This window comes from Callorhinchus milii, unplaced genomic scaffold, assembly GCF_018977255.1.
Source record: "Callorhinchus milii isolate IMCB2004 unplaced genomic scaffold, IMCB_Cmil_1.0 Scaffold5, whole genome shotgun sequence".
NCBI lineage: Eukaryota > Metazoa > Chordata > Chondrichthyes > Chimaeriformes > Callorhinchidae > Callorhinchus > Callorhinchus milii.
The window spans coordinates 713,415-737,995 of NW_024704746.1; the positions used below are offsets into that span (position 1 = coordinate 713,415).

Below are 24,581 nucleotides of genomic sequence, written 5' to 3' on the forward strand. Positions count from 1 at the left end.
TTTATTATTCCTACAAATGTATTTGTTATTATAAATGATTTATTAATATTTATTAATAATGATAAAATAGAAGCAAGTCAGTGGGAACCAAACTCCTTGCCTGGCATTCCCCCTGTAAATGGCAATGACACTACACCAGACTTCGGCCTCAATGACAACTGACTGAAAAAACAAAAACACTTTCAATGTGTAGCTTCGTAAAATCACACACATTTTACCAATAATATGAAGCGTTATTGCACGTTATTGCTGCTGTAAAACTGTAAGTTGCTGTTGGTAGATACAAACTAAATTGTTGTACAATAACTTCACTATGTTCCTTTATCCAAAATATCCCCAGAAGAAGATGTTAATGGTCAATAGAATGAAAGCATTAATGTTGCACACGTTTCTCCACAAGGGTTTCTCCTGGATGCAGGTGAGTTTTCTCTGCAGGGCTGCCTCCTCCTCCTCTGTTAGCTCTGGTTTAGGCTGTGTGTTCAGGCCACAGAACCAGTAGCAGGTTTTCTTCCACCAGGGAAACACCAACCCTTAAAACACAAGCCGCACAAGCAGGTTAAACATGGAGCCATGGCCCTATGAGCCACTTGGCCCAAAACAACAGTTGTACATTTCAAGTACGGAATGCCACACAGAATAGGTGTAAAACTTATACTGAAACTGTTATTAAAACAGAGTCTAAATAAATTCATAGATCTAGGGTCCTATCATGTCTACTGCTAAAATGTTTCTTTTAATCTGTTCAGAATGACAGAATCATTGAAACTGCACAGCAGAGGAGGAGGCCACTGGCTGTGTCTGTGTTGGTGCTACTGCCAATCCCCCGCCTTCTCCACTGTCATTCCCATTCTCTGCTCTATACCCTGTAATATTTTTCTTCAAGTATGTATCTTTTAAATGTAAAATGTAAATGTAAAATGCAAATCGGCTTGGCTATCTGAAACCTTCAGATTTCCTTCTTCTCCCTCCCCATTGCTAAATATTGTGCGAAGTGAAACATATAATAATAATCTTTTCATTTGATACAATGCCTTATCATATCTTTGAGACGTCTGAACGCACTTCACAGGATATACTGTAAAGTCAATTGACTGTATATTTTGTGGCAAAAACATCACTGGATTCTACCTGTTCCTTGTGGCCCTTCAGTGTGTGTAACTGAAGCGAGTTCCGCATCGCTCCAGGCAGGTTCAGGCAGGTTCTTAGGATTGTCCGGCTCAAGGCTGGGAGCTTCACTGTGTCGGCTCCACCAAGTCAATCGAATCAGCTGTGATTAACAAGGTTAAAAAGGACAGTCATATTCGCTCTCTGAACAACATGGCTCTAAACAAACCCTTTAATCCACAGCTTTTTACTCCATTGGGGTCTGCTGTCCAGTAAGGAAATTCCATCATTCCCTGTCAACCTGCCGGAATGTCAATCCGCAAGTTGATTGATGGCTCCCTGTGGATCCCTGTGTCACTGGAAATTTAATTATGTGTGAAATATCCAAGAGTAAAATGTGACCCGTTTAGGTCAGGTGACAGGGAGAATGACGTGTGTTGATAATTCATGCAGGCATAAAATAATAATCCTGGCATTTGAAACAGCGCCTTATCATGTCTTTGAGACGCCCCTTCACAGAACATACCCTAAAGTGAATTAACCGTATATTTGGTGGGCGAAAATAAGAGATACTAAACAAGGCTGGAATCTTTTCACGGCTGAAATTGGTGTTTATGACAGGGATGAAGCAGCGAATTGATAAAAAAAACACATCAGCCTCCAACAGAGAACAGTGAGTCACGGAGCCAGGGTACCAGCTCAGCTCCACGACTTGACATATGAAATAAATGAAACACTCTGAAGCCTCAGGAATCGTGTGAAATAAAATCCCACCACTGCTTCACTTCTTTTAAAAAGAGTTTGACATTTTTTAAAACCTGTTGAAAAAGTTTTTTTGGATATATCAACTTTAAACAACTAACTGAAGAGTCAAATTTCTATAAATGTATCTGGTTTTCAAATGTACCTGATCTGCAGTGAGTTAGCTGATAAATAATAATAATTCTTACATATGATACAGCACTTTTCATGTCAGGAGAATGGCTCTAAGTGTTTTATAGGATTTACTGTAGACTGTGTGCTTTGTGGTGAATGGTACCAAAGGGTTTAGTTTATGGGTTAAGCCAACTGATGTATAAACAGGTAACCTTAATTTTGTGATTATCAATAATAATGATAATAATCCTTGCATTTGATATAGCATATCATGGAGGCATATCAAAGGGCTTCACAGGATATACTGTAAAGTGAATTTAAAACTTTAAAAGTCAAGTCTGATAACTCTATAGGTAGTAACATCTGTAATTTCCTCTACGTACAATGTATGTGTTTAGACACAGTTAGCCAAACATTGCTCCCCATCCAAACTACTAACTAGATCCCAGTTGGGGAGAATCTCTGTGTCTGTCACTTACATTGTCCTCGTCGATGGCTGGAGTCAGCAGGCTGACAGCAGCAATCACCATCCCACTGACCCCGAACAGGATCAAAGCGAAGTAGAGATAGTGCATGTTCTTGAGCACAGCCGGTCTATTATCTTCCTCACCGCACGACGGAGATCCATACACAAACTCCATGACCATTCGCACCAGTCCCACAGCCAGACCCACCATCAGACCCCAGAACGCACCCTGAGCCATTGAAACACACAACTTCAATATCTCGTCCAAACCAACCACAACAACAAGATTACATTTGTATAGTGCCTTTCACGGCGGGAGGACGTGAAATTTTATTTCATAAAAATCTCAATTTTATTTTACAAGTGTCTCAGTTGAAGTGAACTCTTCTTCCTGTCACTAATAATGCATTTTACTCGTTCTCCCGCGACGGTCAATAAAGCTATATGAGCCGCCCGAGTCTGATCTTGAGCTGAGTTGCTGGGCTCTGCACAGGCCGGCCACAAGTCACCTCGGCAACCCTGAGCTGGAATTCCTGCTTACGATCAATTTCAATAAAGCTTGAGAGAAAAGACACGTGTATGTGTGAGTATGTATGTGTGTGTGAATGTGTGGAGTGTGGTGAGTGGGTGTGGTGCGTGGGGTGTAGTGGGTGTGGTGTGGTGGTGGGTGTGGTGGGGTGTGGTGGGTGGCGTGGGTGTGGTGGAGTGAGTTGGTGGGATGGGTGGGGTGTGGTGGGTGGGGTGAGTGAGTGGTGGGTGGGGTGGGTGGGGTGTGGTGGGTGGGATGGGTGGGATGTATTGGGTATGATGGGTGGGGTGGGGGACGACAGACATCGACTTTATTCAGCCCTGGTCTTTGCCAACTCCAACAATTTCTTATTGAACGGATCAGCGGCCTTTGAAGTGCATCATTTTCTGGACTGTTCATGCAACACGGAAACTTACTGCAAATGAACAGTTTAAAAGCCATCACCCATAAATGATTTGCTTCAGTCGCTCCCTGCCCCTCCTCCCACCTCCCCAGCACACATCCCGCATACATACTGTAATCAGAACAGCTCTCATTGTAGCTGGTCTTACCGGCTCATTGACTCTTTTCCAGAACACTGCCATGACAAAGAGTGCTGTGATGGGTGGCGCCAAGTAACTGGTGATGGATTGAATGTAGTCAAAGAGTTGGCCACTGTTAGCCGTCTGGATGATGGGAATCCACACTATACTGATGCCGACTAGGAACAGGATGAATACCCTGCCAACAACACACGCCGTGAAATAAATGGCCCAAATTATCCACATCGTGAAGACTTAACGGAGAATTAACAGTGAGCACAGGTTCTTTTCCACTGACCAACACCATCAAAACACAATTCATTAAAACCAATTCTCTTGGTAGTATATTTTGGCAGCTGTGGGCTTGGCAAACCAGCGCCCATTTTGATGGCGTTTTATATTATAACAATAGTCTGAGTGAAGAAATGCTTCCTGAACTTTATTTCCAAATCTCTTGATTTTGATTTTCGCCCACAAAATACACAGTATATTCTGTGAAGTGCTTTGAGACGATATTCTGTGATAAGACGCTATATCAAATGCAACGATTATTATAATATTTTTAAGGCCATGCCTCCTCATTGGATGTCCTCCTGACTCGAAAGGCACTATATAAATGCAATTTTGAGTCCTGTAGCTCAGAGCATTCGCCTCGATTCCTGGCAGGGCAAAATGTTGGGCAAGTTTCCTTATTCCACACGCCTCTGTTAACCTAGCAGTAAGTAGTAACCCGGTTGTTAGTCAATTGGCGGATCGCTTTTCTGCTGGTAATAATTCCTTCAAAAAAAAATTGGTCACTCAATCCACGACTGTTTGTGGGACGCTGTGTGTGCAATTGGTTGCCGTGCTTCACCCACAATTCACTTCACAGTTAATTGTGTCAATTCACAGTCAATTCACTTTACAGTATATTCTGTGAAGCGCTTTGAGACATCTCAAAGACATTACAAGCATTACAAATAAAAGGATTATTATTATTTATTATATCTGTTGTTGTCGTTGTTGTAATGGATCCCTCTGCCAACGGAAACAGTGGACCACTATCTAACTGGTCAATTCTGTTCATTATCTCATTGCTCCTTTCATATTGTGAAGCTTGCCAGAGTGGCTGAGTTGAGATTGACTGTAGCAAAGTAATAAGTGAAGTGTTTGCTCCACAGCCATTTGCTTCTCATCCATTTTCCCCACAATCTTTCCTCTGTGTGTGTCTGTCTCTAAAAGCCTTTTAATCCCTTTAAATTGACAAGAATTTGTCTGGTCCCTATTTGAAATCTTCAGCAGTTTCTTGCTCCATCACCTCAGCTGACGCTCTGTCCCACACGCCAATCACCCTCTCCCTTAAAAAGGAAACCATCCCGTTCTCCTGCATTCCCTCTTCTCTTTTCGTTAATGTCTTAATGAAATGTGACGGTACCTGCCAACAATCATCAGCTCCTGCTCGGAAGCCTCTCTGCGGATGTGCTGCCAGATATCCAGCGTGAAGAGAGTGCTGCTGCTATTAAAGATGGAGGTGAGTGAACTCATTAGAGCTGCCATCATCACCGCAATCATCAGCCCCCTCAGTCCTGCTCAGATGAACAAACACATGAAAAAACACAGTTCATAGCCCCCAAAAGAAATAAGGTCAATGAACAGAGAACAGAGAACGTGAGGTCTACAGTGGATGTATCAGGTGAGCGCCCTTTAGTAACTCAATTCCAGCTCCCACAGGGCCCAGTGGTTCAGGGGCAAATGGCTTGTTACATTACTGAACCTTGGACGTTCCAAACCCAGCTTGTGCTGTTAGCTGATCTCAGCTGGTGTAGAGGTAAGGCTAAGAAAGGCAGAATGAGCCAAGGCTTCCCTCCCCCCACAAACGCATGGACATTGGTTAAGGACAAGATCTGGCTTGTCTATCATGTCCCTTGACCCACAGTCAAACAGCTGGCCGACCTGTCTAGAGTCACACACGAAGAATGCTCATGAACACAGCAGCCAATTTGCACACAGCAAGCAATGTCCCACACACAGCCATGAAGTGAGTGACTGATTTTATTTAGGGGGATTGTCAGCCAGGATACCGGTGAAACTCCCTTCTCTTTCCATGGTATCTTTAATGTCCACCCGGCCGGCACAGACAGGGTAGGGAGCCTGATTGAAAGTATATCTGAAAGAACTGCACAATGAAGCCCCCCACCCTTACACATCACCACAGTAGTGTGGTGCCAGCCTCGACTATGTGAGCTCAAAGTCCTAGAATCCAGTCTTCTGCCTCAATGGCGAGAGCACTACAAACCAATAAAATATAACAATGAAATAAAACAAAGTGGGAAAGAGGGGGAAAAGTTGAAAGGAATAAATTGTGAGAGTGAGCGGAGCAGATTGGGTTATTGAGCCACTGATCCCTTGCACTGTACTTTCAGATTTACCAGATTATCTCCAGCTGAAAGCTCCATAGCAGCTTTACAAAATAATTAGCTTTTTGTTTCATTAACTGCACAGTAATCTGGCTACAGTCACTGAGGCACAGGATCTGTTATATCTGCAGATACATCCCAGACACAAGGGCAGTTCCAGCACAAAACAGCAATACTTATTCTGTGAAGGGCTTTGAGATGTCTCAAATGCATCAAATGCAAGGATTATTATTATTACTTTAGTTTAAAAAAGCCTACATGTGGGGGGAGGAATCTTCAATGTGTCATCTACCCCTGTCCGTGATTGCTTCTCCCAGACAGTCATTATTACCTGGATCTCTGCTTCTCTCTCTTGCGCACGCACACAGGTTCAGGTGTGAAGTTAAGTGTGGATTTCCGAGCTGTGGGTTTCTTTGAGCGAACATTAAAGCACTGGGAAATCAGTATCTTGCCTCGCTGTGCTCCCAGCAACCGCCAAGGTCAATATCACAAGACATCTGGCTTTATTACAGCTGTCTCCGGGTGCAGCCCGCTGTTATGCCACCTAGTAGACTATCAAAACTACATTGGAAGACTGACATCCTGTGGAATTCATTAGTTTTTACCCCAGGACGTCAGTGAAACAGTTTAACAAGCTGAATGCCAAAAAAATACCAGGGGAGGGAGAGGAGGGGGCGTGTAGGCAAAGAGTCACATAATTATGTTGAAGAAACTTATTCAAGGTCAAAGGAAAATTTCAGGCTAGCACTAGAATGCTTCCTGCATTAACATACCTGTTCAGAGCACTTGCCAAGAACAACAACTACTACTTGCATTTCATGTAGGATAGTGTCTCGGAGAGCTTGTAATAAGCGCCACTTGATTGGCCAGACAGAGCTTAACTCCATTGCATGGTGGAGAACCTAAGATGAACCTGGCCATATTATGGAATGTCTCCCTCAGAGATACTGTTGTGCAGTAATGTTACTGTGTTAAATAATAATCCTTACATTTGGATACTGCGCCTTTCACATCAGGAGGACATCTGAAAGCGCTTCACATGATTTACTGTGAAGTAGAGTGACTGTGTATTTGTAGACGAACACGACAGCCCAATTGTGCACAACAAAATATCCCACAATTACTGTGTTACTGTGTAAATGGCACCTTGGTCTAGATTAGCTCAGGTAAGCAATCCCACTACGAAGAAAAATATGATCAACTGTAACTTACTCTTTGCTTTTATTTTGGTCAGCCGGGATTCCTGATGCACTTGGAAACTCATCATCATGGTTAAGAGCATCCAAACCAGACAGAGAGGTGCACGTATGTGTGTTTGCTACTTCCACACGGAAATGTAGCTATGTTTGGAATGGAACACACGCTGCTTACCTAAATCCTGAGAGTGATAGGCACAGATTACCGAGAGCCAAAGGTTGGAGTCTGTGTTGGGGGGAGCGTTTTGGAGGTTAACCAGCTAAAACCTGCTTTGGCACAAATCAGATTTATCGTCAAATGAACGAGCTCTTCACTGAAATCTGTACTGAGGCCAGGAAGCATTGTGTGAAGAGAGGATGCTGGGGTCTCTTGTGATTGTGTGTGATTGTGTGTCTATCGTAGGCTTATTGTCAGTGCAAATTGATCAAATTCAGAAGCAGTGCACAATCTTACCCACAGGCATCAGCTCCACTACCAGTTTGGGGTACGCAATGTTGGAACATCCTACTCTGGCTCCACACACCGCCTCGCACACATCAGGGTCCACACAGCCAATCTCATCTGGAAAGGACATTTATAATAAGACCCAGTGAAGAACAGAGACAGAGAGAATATCAGTAATTACGGGTTCAGACAAGCACATTCTTTAACTCTTATAAATCAATAATAATCCTTACATTTGGTGCAGCGCCTTATCATGCTATCTCAAAGCACTTCACAGGAAAGTACTGTGAATACGATGTGGTAGGCAAATGCGGCAGCCAACTTGCTCACAGCAGTATCCTGCAAATAGCCATGAAATGAATGACTGGTTTGATCTGGGGAACTGTTGGCTACCACACCAGGAGAAACTCCTATTTCCTTTATCGATATTGTTGTGGGGTCTTTAAACGCCCCTCCCCGCCCCACTCCCCAAACAGGCACAGACCAGACCTCGGTTTAATATCTCATTGAAATTGCAAAGTGAAAGGAGCTAATGCTCTGACTTTTGTCAATAAACACAACGTTTCAGGTCGATGATTAAGGATGCTGGGAGCACTCAGCCTGACTAAAGATCATTGACCCAAAACGTTAACTCACTTTCCTCTCTCCATAGATGCTGCCTGACCTGCTGCGTGTCCCCAGCAACCTCTGTTTTTAGCTTTGACTCAGACATGAAATCAATCATTCATTTCATGGTTATTTGCGGGACACTGCTGTGAGTAAGTTAGCTGCAGCATTTCCCTACAAAGTTGTAGTAGCTGTATATCCTGTGAAGTGCTTTGAAATAGCATGATAAGGCGCAATACCAAATGTAAGGATTATTATTGATTTATTTAAAAGAGACAAAATAATGTGCTTGTCTGAACCCTATAGTTACTGATATTGCAGTGCACTTGCAGAGATTTCTGCACTTTTGCAATTCACATCGCAGTACTTGGGCAACAATCCCATAACTATGTAAAAATATCCTTTTCTTGCTGTTTTGCTGCTTGTGTGGATGGGCTCGAACTTGTCAAGGAGGAAGCTGAACAAGACCTAGGGGTGTTAATTGACTCATCGCTCACCCTGTCTAAACAGTGTGAGGCAGCAATAAACAAGGCAAACAGGATGCCAGGCTACATTGGCAATCAGTCTGAGTTGAGACACGTCACTCTCAACCTGGCCTCAATGGGATCGGTAGTGTTTCTGGTCTCAACACAGGATCCTGCCCTAACCTGGGTGAAGCTAAGTGATCGTCCTCTGAATAAACTGAGTAAAAGGGTGATTCGCTTCATGGCTGTTTATGGGACGTTGCAGTATGCAAAACTGTCTGACAAGCATTTTTGAGGTAAAATGCCTGTTTGCCTAGCAGTGAATAGGAACCCCCTTGGTAGTCGATTGGCGGATCGCTTTCCGGGGGGTAATAATCCCTTCAAAATAAAGAAATAAATAGTTTGGTCACTCAATCCACGACTGTTTGTGGACGTTGCTGTGCACAATTGGCTACCGTGTTTCGCCCACAAAACATACAGTCACTACACGTTACAGTATATCCTGTGAAGCATTTTGGGACGTCTTGAAGACTAATGGGACGCTATATATTAATGTTATTAAAACTGATCCACTCAAAAAATATTGACATCCGTTGTGCACCCACCTGGATACAGCGCCCGGCTGATCATGCCTGGCATCACAATGAAGAACATTGGCAGCATCTTCAGATAGCCTCCCAGCACGGAGCCGCCCTTGGCATGAGACAGATTCTTAGCTGAAAGTGACCTTTGCACAATCACCTGTTCAGAAGCACAATCAAAGAGGAAAGTCTTGAGATGGGTTAAAGAGTTTCTGTGACCATGTGAAGCATTGCACTGAACCAAAGCAACAAAAAGTGCAGCATCATTTTTTTTTCGGATCTAAGTTTGCAGATAATGGAAAAAGCTAAATTTCCAACAACGCTGGCAGTCACGGGGGTAACACTGGCAGTCACTGGGGTAACATTGGCAGTCACGGGGGTAACACTGGCAGTCACTGGGGTAACATTGGCAGTCACTGGGGTAACACTGGCAGTCACGGGGGTAACATTGGCAGTCACGGGGGTAACACTGGCAGTCACTGGGGTAACATTGGCAGTAACACTGGCAGTCACTGGGGTAACATTGGCAGTCACTGGGGGTAACACTGGCAGTCACTGGGGTAACATTGGCAGTCACTGGGGTAACACTGGCAGTCACTGGGGTAACATTGGCAGTCACTGGGGTAACACTGGCAGTCACTGGGGTAACATTGGCAGTCACTGGGGTAACACTGGCAGTCACTGGGGTAACATTGGCAGTCACTGGGGTAACACTGGCAGTCACTGGGGTAACATTGGCAGTCACTGGGGTAACATTGGCAGTCACTGGGGTAACACTGGCAGTCACTGGGGTAACACTGGCAGTCACTGGGGTAACACTGGCAGTCACTGGGGTAACATTGGCAGTCACTGGGGTAACATTGGCAGTCACTGGGGTAACACTGGCAGTCACTGGGGTAACAGGGTTTAAGAATGAGGTGGCAATGCCAAATCATAACATTTTCTCAGGACAGGAAAAACAATGCAGGGATTATTAAAGTACATACTCCATGTTCCCATTTCCCACGATTGAAAAACAGATAATAGTTGTTTTCCTTCCAAATGGTGTAATGTCTCCTTTTTGAAGGTAAAATTGCTTTCCGCTCTCAGGCTCAGATTTTTTTTATTGAAAAATATACAATCGGTTCCATGCATATCACAGTCAGTCCACATTGCTTGAAGCACAGAAACATAGAAACAGGAGGAGGCCATTCAGCCACTCTAACCTGTTCCGCGATTCTATAAGATCATGGCTGATCTGAACTTCAAGTACAATTACCCGCCCTTACCCTGTATCCCTTAACACCCTGACCTATAATAATAATAATAATCCTTGCATTTGATATAGCGCTTTTCACGTCGGGAGGACGTCTCAAAGCGCTTCACAGAATATACTGTAAAGTGAATTGACTGTATATTTGTGGGCGAACGCGGCAGCCAATTGCGCACAGCAATGTCCCACAAACAGACGTAGATTGAAAATGACCAATTTATTATTGTTTTTGGTTTTGGAGGGATTATTATCAGGTGTGTGGAATAAGGAAACTTGCCCGAGGTTTCGCCATCTGCCTGGAATTGAACTCAGGTCTCTCACTTGCAAAGTGAGTGCTCTAACCACTGAGCTACAGGACTCCATAGGACCTAACAAATATTTATCTACCTCCGTCTTGACAATGTCTTGTGGTGTGTTTGTGCGTGTATGAAAAAGTTCTGTTTGTGATGCATTAATCATCACATTGTTGAAAACCTCCCCCAATGCGGTCAGTTGATCAATGGGAGATATCAATGGTTTGTGGGAGGGTGAGTCACGTGCTGACGATTGGCCACAAGTGACAGGAACTGTCCTGGTGTTGGTGGTTTACCTGATCAGTGCACCAGCACCACGTGGCCAGCACCGAGAGGCCAAACACCAGGCCTGGCCAGGGAATGTCGCCCGTCACTGGGTGGCGGAACATGTGGAAGGCATCTGCACGCGGGATGTGACACGATGTGTTGGCCACGGTGACGTTGGCGATGGCCTGGAAGTACTTCTCCTCCAGACCCTTGTACCAGCCAACCTGGATGAAACCTGCGATCAAAGAGAAATACTGTGAAACGCTTTGAGACATCCTCTGGTGTGAAAGGCGGAATGTTGAATGTCAGGATTCTCATTATTAATGACAGTGAAAGGCTGTTGCTTTCAGTTCCTATATGTTTCACATGAAAGGCACAATGTTCAGTTCACAACATGTTTCATATGAAAGGCATTACCTCTCCTGAATGGGAACCTTTCCTGCTTCCTTTTCTCTCAGTTACTTTAGGTGGATCCAAGAGGATTGGAGAGAGGCAATTTAAAAAACAAACACATTTTCCCACACAGCCTTTCTTGCTCCTCTCTTCCTTTACTGAAGACATCAACTCCTTTTTTCCCTTTTGATAACAAGTAATAATTGTGGACAAAAATGTGGCAGTTAATTTGCACTCAGCAACGATCCACAAACAGCCATGAAGTGAATGTCCAGTGTTATTTGCGAGATTAAAAAACACAGAAGTGGCTGGGAACACTCAGCAGGTCAGGCAGCATCAATGGAGAAAAGAAAGTGAGTCAACGTTTTGGGTCCACGACCCTTCGTGAGAACAGACTTCTGCTTTGGTTCAGATTTCCAGGATCTGCAGTATTTTGCATTTTGGTAATCTGGGGGATTGTTGGCCCAGAACAGCGGGAGAAACTCCCTTCTCTATTTACACAGTGCCACGGCATCATTAACAGGCACAGTACGTCCTTGGTTTAAAGTCTCATCCATGGGGCGGCAATGCAGCTCTGGGTATTGGAGTGTTAGCCTGGTCTATGTGAGTTCAAAGTCCTGACGTGGGTTTGAACCCAGAACCTTCTCACTCAGAGGTGAGAGTGCTACCAACTGAGCCAGACTGGCACCTCATTCAAGTGGCTAACGTTAAGGCATGAGCTTGGATAGAGAGAGTTGCCTTTCCCCACTAGGACAGCAAGCACCCCTTCAACACCCCTTCGCTTCACACAAGGATGCTGACTCAGAAAATTGTGAAAACATGGTGGAATGGCAGCTCGGACCCGCTCTCCCGAGTCTGAATGATTCTCTTTTCACAAATTAACATACATTTTCCACACCATTTATTTTATCAATGTTTAGATTGCTTTCGCCAAAACCTATCAAACACACCTGCCCTGAAGCTCATCAGGTTTTTGTGACTTTATTAATATGGGCTTTGAGCCTAACTGCAACATGGTGCTGCTATAAACTTATTAAAAAACGTAAGAAATTTTTTTTTGGGGTTAGCTGGAGGGATGCACTTAAGGAATCATGGGATACTCGAGGGATGTACCCTACTTACCTAATAGCCGAGAGCGGTAGGCGTAAGTTGGTGAGAGCCAAGGCTTGGGGACCTCAGAATGTGCCTTGGGGTAACTGCTGGGAGTTTAACCAGCTCAAATATTTTGTTTGCCCATAAAATATACAGTCAATTCACTACTATATACTCTGTGAAGTGTTTTGAGATGTCGCAATGATGTCTCAAAGGGGCTATATCAAATGCAAGGATTATTATTCTTATTATTATAAAAATGCACAGTTTGCCATTGAGAGGACAGATGCATAATGCACTGAACAGGGACAATACAAAACTGCTCATTTTCTGCTGATTTCTGGTTTGGGGAGGTGTTGAAAAAAACTTGCATTTGATAATAGCGCCTTATCACGTCTTTGAGGCAAATCAAAAAGCTTCACAGAGTATACGGTAAAGTGAATTGATTGTCTATTTTGTGAGCGAAATGTGTCAGCCAATTGTGCACAGCAGTATCCCACAAACAGGTGTGGATTGAGTTTCCAAGTTATTTATTTGTTTCTTTTTTTGAAGGAATTATTACCCCTGGAAAAGCGATTACCCAATCGACTAACAAGCGGATTCCTACTCACTGCAAGATAATCAGAGGCATGTGGAGTAATGTTTCGCCCTATCTGGGAATCAAACCCAGGTCTCTCTCTCTAACCACTGAGCTACAGGACTCCATGAGTGTTGTGTTGGTACAAGCTATTTTGGTAAATTTGCAGCAACTTTATTTAACCCAAGGCCTGGGGAAATATTGACATGTAGCACTTGGGGGAACTGACGTATTTAAATCAGCAAAAACCATTATCGATTGAGAATTTATACATTCTTTCTTCGATTATATTTCACAGATTTACATACATTTTCCACACCATCGACTCAATCAATTGCAGTGTCGTGGTGACAACCTCAGGGTAACACATCGCTCTCTCCCCTGACTTTGTGATGCTGTCATCATTTTTGAATACTCACATTGCTCCTTAAGGGCCAGGGGTTTAAGCTGCTACAAATTTAACAAAATAACTTGTATTTGCACAAAATTTACAAACCCCAAATCAGCAGAAATTTAAAGCAATCAAATGCTGTGGGTCAGCCTGGCTCAGTTGGTCGCACTATCGCCTCTCAGACCAAAGGTTGTGGGTTCAAGCCCCATGATGGGATTGTGAACTGATTGTTTAGGCTGACCCCCCAAAGCAGTGTGGGGGGAGTGCTGGATTCTTGGAGGTGCCCTCCTTCACACAAGATGCTAAACCAAGATACCTGTCTGTCTGTACAGTTGGACATTGAAGATCTCACGGTCTATGTGAAAGGAGAAGGCACTTTCTCCCCGTGACCTGGCCAACAACATTCCCCCCCCAGCAGATATAAAGCTGGTAATTCACTTCAGGTTTGTGGGACAAATTGCTTCTCTGAACCAATCTTATGGTTCCGCGCCTGAAACCATCTCCCCAAAATCCCTTCACCTGTGTGGCCCCTCTCCCTGCTTTTTAACTGTGCTAAAACCAACCAAGCTTTGGGTTAACACCCAGGTTCCTCTGCCCCCCAACACTCAGCCCCCTCTTCCCACATCATCCCTGTAATGTGCTTTGAGCCATTACCTTACAGGAAAGGTGCTGAGTAAGTGCAAGTGCTTGTGTTCTGCTTTCCCAGCCTGCAGCTAATGAGCCTCTGTTAATGTTCAGGTACGAGCAATCGCAATGTAAGGCAAGTGATAATCATGAAGACCCGGGGGTCAGCTAGCGGAACGTGCTCTTTAGTTATGAATTCATTTATCTCCATAACACTGCGCCTTGTCAGAAGCTTTTGTTGCTGTGTATCGGTGCCGTCTCTGCCTTCGTTCACAGTGGAACACCTACCAATGACCATGAGGACAAACGCTCCGGCCACCATAATCACCGTCTGAAGGGCATCCGTGTAAATCACTGCAGTCAAGCCCCCTGTCATTGGCCAAAGCCAGAAACAAATAGTAATTTACAAACTTTCAAAAGCAATTATCTGAAGACTAATAAATCTGATGAAACGTTCACTCGCCCTGTGCACTGTAGCTTTTAGCTTGAATTCAGGGTGAAAATAAATCTTTCAGAGCCTGGCAGTGCCTTGTACCTGAAATTAAATGTGTCCTGGATTTTATTTGAACTTGTTCTAACGCCCTCGAGGTTGGAATGTTACCAGGACACCGCAAGGCGTACGCCTGCACGGATGGCAGTCATATACGGGAATAGCCAGGACACAGGGCTGAGATACAGCGTTTGGGAGCTGGGAATTAGCTGAGCAGGTCCTGGATGTGGAATGAAACGGAAGCGAGGGTCCTCAGTGATAGTCTCAGGTGTTCACAGGGTGCACGCTTGCTGGGTGAACCACAAATGGGAATTGCCAATTGTAGTGTCACTTTTGGTGTTATACAAATGTAATTTTGTTGTTGCTGTTGTACAAAATATACAATCGATTCACTTTACCGGGTATCCAGTGTTTTGAGACGTCTCAAAGAAGTGATCAAGGGTTATATCAGATGCAAGGATTATTATTTTTGCTATCAGGCTCCAACAGGCAATGGTTTGTAAAGGGGGAGTCCATTAAGATACCCCAGTATTGCCAGTAGCTGCAGCTGTGTCACAACTCCCCATGAGAACCCTGCTCCCATACTGTTTACGCTGCTCAGCAGAGTTCCCTCAGATGGGTTACGTCAGGAGCCTCTATTGCCAAAAAAAAACCACAGCAACCCTGCCTTGCACAAGGTAATGAAGATGGGAGCACCAGGCCATATAACCATAGAAACTTGCAGCACAGAAGGAGGCCATTCAGCCCATCGTATCTACGCCAGCTCCCTTTAAGAACAATCCTTTCAGGCCCATTTACCTCCCATTTTCCCAGAATACAATACCTGTCGTTGATTGTTTTTCAGGTATTCACTAACTCAGTGTGTTTAGTGCTTTTGCAATGGAAGTCAATTCCTCTTTTGGGGGGGAGAAATAAACTACAGTATTACCGAAGATGATATTTTAGTTTTTGCTGGAGTGGGCAATTGTGGTTATAGGCAGAACGAATGCACTTGTGCCCGATACCACCGAGCCATGTGGTGCTAATAATTACCAGCTATTGTGTAGATTGCCGTGATGATCAGCAGGATTACTGTAGACAGGTAAAGGTTCCAACCCAGTGAGACCTGGATAAAAAGTGCTCCCGAGAAAATATCAGTCTGAAAACAGGAATACATTACATCATCATCATCTTCATAATCACAATCATCACAATCATCACACATGTGGAGTCCTGTAGCTCAGTGGTTAGAGCACTCGCTTTGCAAGTGAGAGACCTGAGTTCAATTCCAGGCAGAGGGCGAAACCTTGGGCAAGTTTCCTTACTCCACACAGAGCCTAATAATAATCCCTCCAAAAAAACAAAACAATAATAAATTGGTCATTTTCAATCCACGACTGTTTGTGGGACATTGCTGTGTGCAATTGGCTGCCGCGTTCGCCCACAAATATACAGTCAATTCACTTTACAGTATATACTGTGAAGCGCTTTGGGACGTCTAGAAGAAGTGAAAAGCGCTATATCAAATGGAAGAATTATTATTATTATTATTAACCCAACCCCTCTATTGCCAAAGTTCTACTATTCATGAGTCATACACCCTGCCATTTATATTGAGAACTTTGCATAGAAAGAACAAGCCATCACTGCTCCTGTGCTGTAAAGGCCTGGACTCTATGTGGAGATTATTCACTCTAGACTTGCTCCGCACTTAAAACAGCAAATCAATCACATGTAGGGCAATCTGACCCTGCTGCTTGGTGCTGGCATGAGGAAGAACTGGAGAATGTTTACTGGATCAATGGGTACAGCAGAACTCCCCCAGTTCTGTGAACTCCATGGGTTTGAACGCTGCACGTCGGTGGTGGAGTTTGTAGTATAGGAAGGTTATCCAGAGACAGTAGAAGTAGTCAGTGTGGGAGCTTTCACCGCTAGTGTCCCACACAATACTTTTGCATGTTGCAGAACATTGAGGCACGGCTCCATTCAGCAGCTGTTCCTGACTTCACAATTGGCCACTGACAAACTGTAGCACCACCTGCCAGGTGGCTCCGGTGTTATAGGAGACAACTTTTTAAAAAATAAATTGTACCTTTGTACAACCCATTGTCAGGTTAATGTATCTCAAAACATTGAGTTTTTGAAATGCAATGACTAGTACTGTAGACATTATGTGAAGGAGATGAATGAGCAGGAAATGTGGATGAGGGAGACATATTGACCAAGACCAAGAACTTCTTCTACTCTAGAACAAAGTGCCCATGGATCTTTAAGGTCCACTTGAACTACTGGACTTGACCTTCATCATCGCAATACTCCCTCAAGTACTGCGCTTGAGTGCACAAGTCCTAGTGTGGAACATGAACCTGTAATCCTGTGACTTGAAGGTAGGACTAACTCCTACCAATTGAGTCAGGCTGACTCTTGGGCATCACACAGAAATAATTTTTGCACCCCTCCTTTGGCTCTTCTTACCGATATCTTGGTGAAGATGTAGAGAATGAGGGACAGCACAGACATGTAGGTTCTGATTCTCTGGCCTCCAAACCGTTTCTTCAAGTACTCGGGCATAGTGACCACTCCTGCCGCAATGTAGACTGGCACAAATATCCAGCCAAGTGCCAGCAGTGCCCAGGTAGCCTGGAACAATGAGTAAAGAGATGGGTTCACCAGCGGGGCAAAATATTCACTAAAATGGGGGGGTAGGGGCAGGGGGAGAGGAGAGTTAAGCAGGTGACTCATGATTCAACAACAACAACAACAAAATCACATTTGTAAAGTGCCTTTCACACTGGAGGACACCCCAAGGTGCTGAACAGTCGGGGATCAGGACCCAAGAGTGGTGGAGGGGGGGAAGGGTTGGGATGAGGGAGGGCAGAGGGGGGGTGGCTGAAGGCATGGTTGAAAAGGAGGGTCTTGAGTCATACCTTCAAGGAGGCAAGAGAGGGAGCAAGGGGAAGGGATTGTGGGAAGGAGTTTCAAAGGATGGGGGCAGAGAGGCTGAAAGTCCGGCCACCAATGGTAGGGGGGTTCAGGCGGGAACCATAATAATGAATAATAATAATAATCCTTGCATTTGAAATAACGCTTTTCACGTCTTCTCGACGTCTCAAAGCGCTTCACAGAATATGATGTAAAGTGAATTGACTGTATATTTGTGGACGAACGCGGCAGCCAATTGCGCACAGCAATGTCCCCACAAACAGTCGTGAATTGAAAATGACCAATTTTATTATTGTTTTATTTTGAAGGGTTTATTATTAGGTGTGTAGAGTAAGGAAACTTGCCCAAGGTTTCGCCCTGTCGGGAATCGAACCCAGGTGTCTCGCTTGCAAGGCGAGTGCTCTAACCACTGAGCTACAGAACTCCTAAATTGGAGCAGGCCAGAGCCTGCTGAGCGGAGGGAGCGGACAGGTTGATAGGGGATCAGCAGGTCAGAGAGTTAGGAGGGGCAAGGCCGTAGAGGGCCTTAAAAGTGAGGACAAGAAGTGGAGGTAATGGGGTCACGGAGCCTGGTGCGGGAGAGGACCCGAGCTGCAGAGTTCTGGATGATCTGCAGCTTGTGGAGGGAAAAATTAGGGAGGCCGACAAGGAGGGAGTTTCCATAGTCGAGCCTTGAAGTGATGAATGCTCGGATAAGGGTTGGCCACTTACTTTGCACCTTGTAGCTTTTCCAAGTGATTAAAGACACGGAAAGCACTGTGCTTCCCACAAACACAAGATGCACAAGGTAATTCACACCCTGGCTTCGCCCACACACCTGAAGTCAGTGACTCATCTGTAGGAATTCACAATCTTATCTCCTGCACAAATTCCTTTTATTTCCCTCAAACTGTGACACAAAGTTCAGGCAGATATTGGCAGTCAGAAACATCCTTTGTCACTCTGGCCTTTACTATCTGTGCTGTTACATAATGGTTACACACATGCCGCCCTTCACAGCTCACAGCAATCTAGCATTCCTGGGGAACTGATTTATCTCTCCATTTGTTTGGTAAAATACTCCAATATAAAACTACCTGCAAATTTTCCCTAGTATTCATTTCATTGTTTCAATGTTTGTGTGGTGATCTGTCTGACATGAAAGTCCATGACAAAGACATCGAGGCGTCATCCTATGTGAAAGCCACTGTGTATGTGCAAGTCGTGACTCCACTGGTAGGTGTAAAATGATGAGGTGCAATATCAGAGGACAGCCAAAACTATGTGTATATTATTATAATAATAATAACAATAATAATCCTTGCATTTGATATAGCCCTTTCCATGTCTTTGAGACGTCTCAAAGTGCTTCACAGAATAGACTGTAAAGTGAATTGACTGGGTACGCGGCAGCCAATTGCACACAGCAGCGTCCCACGAACAGTCGGGGATTGAAGTGACCAATTTATTATTGTTTTTTTTCTTGAGAGATTATTATTAGGTGTGTGGAGTAAGGAATTTTTGACCAAGGTTTCACCCTGCTGGGAATCGAACCCAGGTTGCAAAGCAAGTGCTCTAACTTGCTCCATATTACAGCAGCTCTAGTTTTTAATGAATCTCTGAAGAATACCCACTATAAACGCTCTTGCCATAACACAATGCCCGCCACAGAGAACTGGGTTAAGGTATTTGACCTTTGGTCTTGCTGTGTGTTCTCAGCAATCTTTGGTCATCGATCTGAAATGTTAACTCACTTTCCTCTCTGCATAGATGCTGCCTGACCTGCTGGGTGTTCCCAGCCACATCTGCTTTTATTTATTGGATAGATATTTGGGGAGGATGGATAATAATTTGGAAAAGGCAAATTTGCAAGGTTATCGGGAGAGAGCGGGGGAGTGGGATTAATTTGGACAGCTCTTTCAAAGAGGCAGCATAGACACGATGGGCCGAATGGCCTCTTTCTGTGCTGTATAATTCCATGATTCTACAATTCTACGATTTCAGATGTCCAGGATCTACAGTATTTTGCCTTTTCTTTAGATTAAACCTGTTAGTGGCCAAACGCACATTCCATTCGAAACCTCCCACAGCAATTCCTCCAGCTGCTCCTGTCCCTGCCAGGCCAATAAACAGCCCGCTGCCCACGTTACTGGACATCAGCGACGCTCCGATCTGCGAATAGCCAGAATAAAAGACACAGTCTCAGTTGACAAGTTGTATTTTTTCCCGTAAACCTTTTTCTAAAAGTTAAATTATCTTTTTATATATATAAAAAACTTTTCTATGTGGGTTTGTTCACGATCTGAACATCTTGCAAATTGAACAGCAAAGGTTCTACTTTTACAGACATCCGATGTCACATTTTGCCCACAAAAAATATTCAGACAATTCACTTTACAGTATATCCTGTGAAGTGCTTTGAGACATCTCGAAGATGTGATGATACTCCATTTGAAATGCAAGTTTTAGTTATTTTATTATATCTGATGTTAAACAGGTAATAAAAGATGATTTTTGCAAATGATATCAATTTATTCATCTTTCTTATATTTATGAAAAAAAATTGGTGTAGCTCCTTTCACATTGGAAGGGCACATCATGGTATATACTGTAAATTATAGCGGGTTTGCATTTTATTGGCAAACATTGCAACCAATTTGCATTATTGCAACTAGTTTGCATCATTTTGTTATTGGCAATGTCTCACAAACAGTCCTGAATTGAATGCTCAATTTTATTCTAGAGGGATTGTTGGCCAAGACACCAGGAGAAACTCCCTTCACTTTGCAGATAGCACCACAAGATCTTTTAACATCCACATTGCTTGATTAATGTGCTGATCAGTCAAATAAAACACCCAGATAACAAAGATGTAGACTTACAGGCCACCAGGTCATGACTCTTCCAGCAAGAAAATAGCCTCCCACTGTACCACGGTTGGCTCGTGCAGAGGACTAAGGAAGAAAAAGATTAAATATATCTTCTCTTACTCAAAGTACACTCAAAACAAGCTATAAATAAATTTGAGGCAAAATACTGCAGATGCTCAAAATCTGAAATAAAAACAAAAGTCACTGAGCACACACAGCAGGTCAGGCAGCATCTATGGAGAGAGGAAAGTGAATTAACGTTTCAGATCAATGACCTTTGATCATTTCCTCTCTCCATAGATGCTGCCTGACCTGCTGCATGTTCCCAGCGACTTCTGTTCTCATTATCTTTTATATATACTAATAAAACAACAATGTCTGTCTGCGCTTCAAGAAGGATCTCAATAACCAATTGACGTAGAGATATGATTAATACCTCATTGGAAAAGGTTTGCAACTGGGAGTGACATGGGCATCTTTGTTTTCAGGTATCTCCTATTGTTCATGAGTTATTTTCAGTTTTGTCTTTTTTGTTGCAGTTACACCTGGTGGTCACCGAGTTAATGTGGCGCTGCGGCATCGTGCGACACAGAGCACCTGCACCTGCAGTTACACCTGGTGGCCACGCCGGCTGACCGTGGCGCTGTGGCGTCCGAACCCTAACCTGGCATCCTGCGTCACAAAGCTTGCACGTAGCCAAGCGGAGGGAACAAAACAAAGAACACAGACAAAGCTAAGCCACGGCAACAATAACATTTTTAAACCGCAATGTCCTCCCACAGGAGCCCTCCCAAAAGGGGTCCTCACACTGAGTCCTCACAAAAGGGGTCCTCCCACAGGAGCCCTCCCAAAAGGGGTCCTCCCACTGAGTCCTCACAAAAGGGGTCCTCCCACAGGAGTCCTCCCAGATGAGTATAGCTAAAGATAAAATATCCATCTGTGTGACAATCTACATTCCACATTGGATTCTTTGGTTGCAAGCGAAGCTACAGCTACAGCTGGTGTTAAATAAGCTTGACATTGGCAGCTCATTGGAACATCAAGGTTTGGCCATCACAAACCAGGAATAGTTTGCAATCTCACCATTATTCTGTCCATATTTATGCGCTGCTCATAACGTTTCTATCAAACTTAATCTAAACGCAATCTCACTTTCAAACAGATCTTGATATTTTGTTGTGAAAATTAAAGCCCGTTGATTAGTGCTTAAGCAGACAAAATTCCTCAGAGCCTCACTTTTATTTCATTTTAAAAGATTTACTACAAGTGGGTGTAAGTGGCGATACACACATACATATATGGAACTCTGGCTGGTTTGGATACTCCTAAGCAGGGTATATGTGTGTGTGTGTCTGGTGGGGTGGTGGGTGGGTATTCTTATTAGTTGAAAATTTAAGTGCCTTGATAAAAAAAATCATTACCTTTTAAGATACCTAAAGGTCCCTTGAGACCTGGAATGTCAGTTTCTGTAAATTTTTAACTCCCGCATCTTTACACTGAAACAAAGCATTACTATTAAATTATCGCAGTGTCAATTACACATCAGCGGAGCATTGTTGCTGTGGACTGCCAGGGGTGGCAGGCATTTCCTCTAGTGTGACACCAAATGCACTGCAAAAGAGTGCAAGTTGCGATTAACTTTGCAGTGGGTTTCAATGTCTCTGTATCACTAAGAATGTTTGAATTTCATGCAATGTTTGATCAACGTGTTTATCAGTGGGGTATCAGTGAGGGTGCCAATACTCCCCTCAATTGCCCCCAGTGTAGGAAAGGGGGAAAAACTGTCAGGTTCTCACTACTGACCACTATTCCTACTGGAAAGGTTTTAGTCGCAATTGTGATGGTCTTTATGAACAACTTTATGAGTTGTTGGGATCTGGAATGCATTGCCTGAAAGGCTGGTGGAAACTGATTCAGTAACAACTTTTAAGAGAGAAGTAGATAATTATTTGGGGAGGACAAGTTTGCAGGGCTATGGGGTAGAGCGGGGGAGTGGGATTGATTTGGAAGCTCTTTTCAGAGAGCTGGCACAGACACGATGGGCCGAATGGCCTCCTTCTGCACTGTATAATTCTATGATTCTATGATCAAACAGTCTGACCATATTTAATGTGCGGACTCAGACTCTCAGAGGCTGGGTTAGGCGAGGTACCGCAGATTGGCCTGGTAATCTCGCTCACCATCTACACAGCAGAGTCAGCATCTTTGGGACAAGGGGGAAGAGAATTGAAGGTGGAACAAGGAAAGAAAAATGTACGTTTTAAGATCCCCAAAATGGCAAGTGGATAGCTAATCCTTAGTTTTGAGCCTGTACCTCACAACCAACACGGTCAAAACCCTTGTCCACGCACTTCCTGGCTGTACTATTCCAACGCCCTCCTCGCTGGTCTCCCCAGCTCCACCATACTCAAAATTGAATTAATTCAGAACTCTGCCACCCGGATACTCACTTGCACAAAACTGCGTACCCTCATCACTCCAGCCCTTGTCAGGCTCCACTGGCTCCCACTCATTTTCAAATCCCTTTACCTCTCCAATTTGCTTATCCCTCCACTCCACCACCCATTGCCTCCGGCTGTCTGCGGCCTCCTGTTTGTCCTTCATCCCCTCCGTGCTTCCAGCCACTGCGCCCCAAAACTCTGGAACTCTCTCCATCAATCCCTCTGCCTTGCCCCCTCCTTCTCCACCTTCAAATCCCACCTAAGACCTTCCTTTTTGATCGTGCTTATGGTCATCTCCCCCCTCCCTCTCGTCCTGGCTCGGGGTCAGACTCCACCACTGTTAGGCGCTCCGGGACACTACCCTATGTGAAGGGCCTAAATTTTTGTTGTTGAATGTAGAAAACCATGCTCCACCTCAACAGGTTTACCCGCAGTCTCCAAAAGCTATTCTCCAGCACAGGAGTGAACCAAACCAAACAAACAAAAGGCTGGCTCAGAATACTCAGAATTGCATCATTTTTCACCTATTGAAAATTGCCACCTATTTTGTTATTAATTAGAACATTTACAACCGTCTCTGAATCCAGGCCACAAAGAACAGTGACAAGTATTCCATACTAACAATCATAATTTATACAGCGCCTTTCACATGGGAAAATACCTCAAAGTGCAAGTGGGATCTCTGTGCTGACTGGCACAAATGACACAAAACTGCATTAATAAACATCAGTGAGTATGGCTCCATTTTCAATTAAAAGTGAACTAAAGTATGTAGAAGGTTTTGTACCTTTTACACACTCTAGGAAGGATATCAAAGCCTTGGAGAAGGTGCAGAGGAGATTTACCAGAATGGTACCAGAGATGAGGCACTTGAGTTATTTAGAGAGACTACACAGATTTTTTTACACACAGAGAGTTGTTACAGTCTGGAATGCATGGCCTGAAAGGGTCAGTGAAACAGATTCAATAACAACTTTCAAAAGGGAATTAGATAGGTATTTGAAAAGGAAAAATTTCCAGGGCTATGGGGTAAGAGAGGGGGAGTGGGACTGATTGTGTAGCTCTTCCACAGAACTGGCACAGGCACAATAAGCCGAAAGGCTCCTTCTGTGCTGTAATATTCTATGATGCTATAAAAGTGAGCTGAGGCCCGCTGAACTTACCCATAACCCTACTACCATAACAAACACAAAGTAAACTGTGATCACGATGATATCCGGTATCTCCAAAGCAAACAGCTTCCTCGTAGCTCTGGCTGTTGAATCCATTCTGTGTCTGTGGCTGTGGGTGAATGTTTGTAAAGTGCCAACACTTTCAGCCCGGACTTTGAGGTATGTTGCTTATCTTATTTAATGATTAACTCATGGATGTGAGGTGCTGTAATTAGCTGCCAATTGTGTCTATTGTTGCATTATTGTACTAAAAAACTTCCGGGCAAAAATTTCAGCTGTACTTGTAATTATTCAGCCCTTGTTTTGAATCTGTAGCCTTTGGATTTCAAAGAAATTTTTTTTTGGCATTTCCTCACAGAGTTCATTGTGAATGGGAGTGTTTGGGACACATTCCTTTGTGGGATGGACTGACAACAAGTGATTTATACTTTTGACCATGTTTTACCGACTGGAAACAAAACAAAAAAAAGAAAGATAATAATAATAATAATCCTTGCATTTGATATAGCTAGACTTCTCAAAGCACTTCACAGAATAGACTGTAAAGTGAATTGACTGCATATTTGTGGATGAAATGTGGCAGCCAATTGCGCACAGCAGCGTGTCACAAACAGTCGTGGATTGAAAATGACCA

The 24,581-nt window shown here is 43.9% G+C and overlaps 1 protein-coding gene across 1 annotated transcript; it reads right to left on the reverse strand.

The window, feature by feature from the left end:
• Positions 1–38: 38 nt before the first annotated feature.
• On the reverse strand, positions 39–24,098 carry slc5a9 (solute carrier family 5 member 9). Its single transcript, XM_007903667.2, has 14 exons — positions 23,939–24,098; positions 20,347–20,418; positions 19,532–19,636; positions 17,018–17,182; positions 15,596–15,701; positions 14,362–14,442; positions 11,026–11,231; positions 9,209–9,344; positions 7,543–7,650; positions 4,911–5,061; positions 3,527–3,695; positions 2,460–2,675; positions 1,129–1,267; positions 39–530 (listed from the first exon to the last, which is right to left on the reverse strand). Exons 1-14 carry the CDS (start codon positions 24,041–24,043, stop codon positions 322–324), a joined length of 1,968 nt encoding a protein of 655 aa, XP_007901858.1. The 5' UTR covers positions 24,044–24,098; the 3' UTR covers positions 39–321.
• Positions 24,099–24,581: the final 483 nt, after the last annotated feature.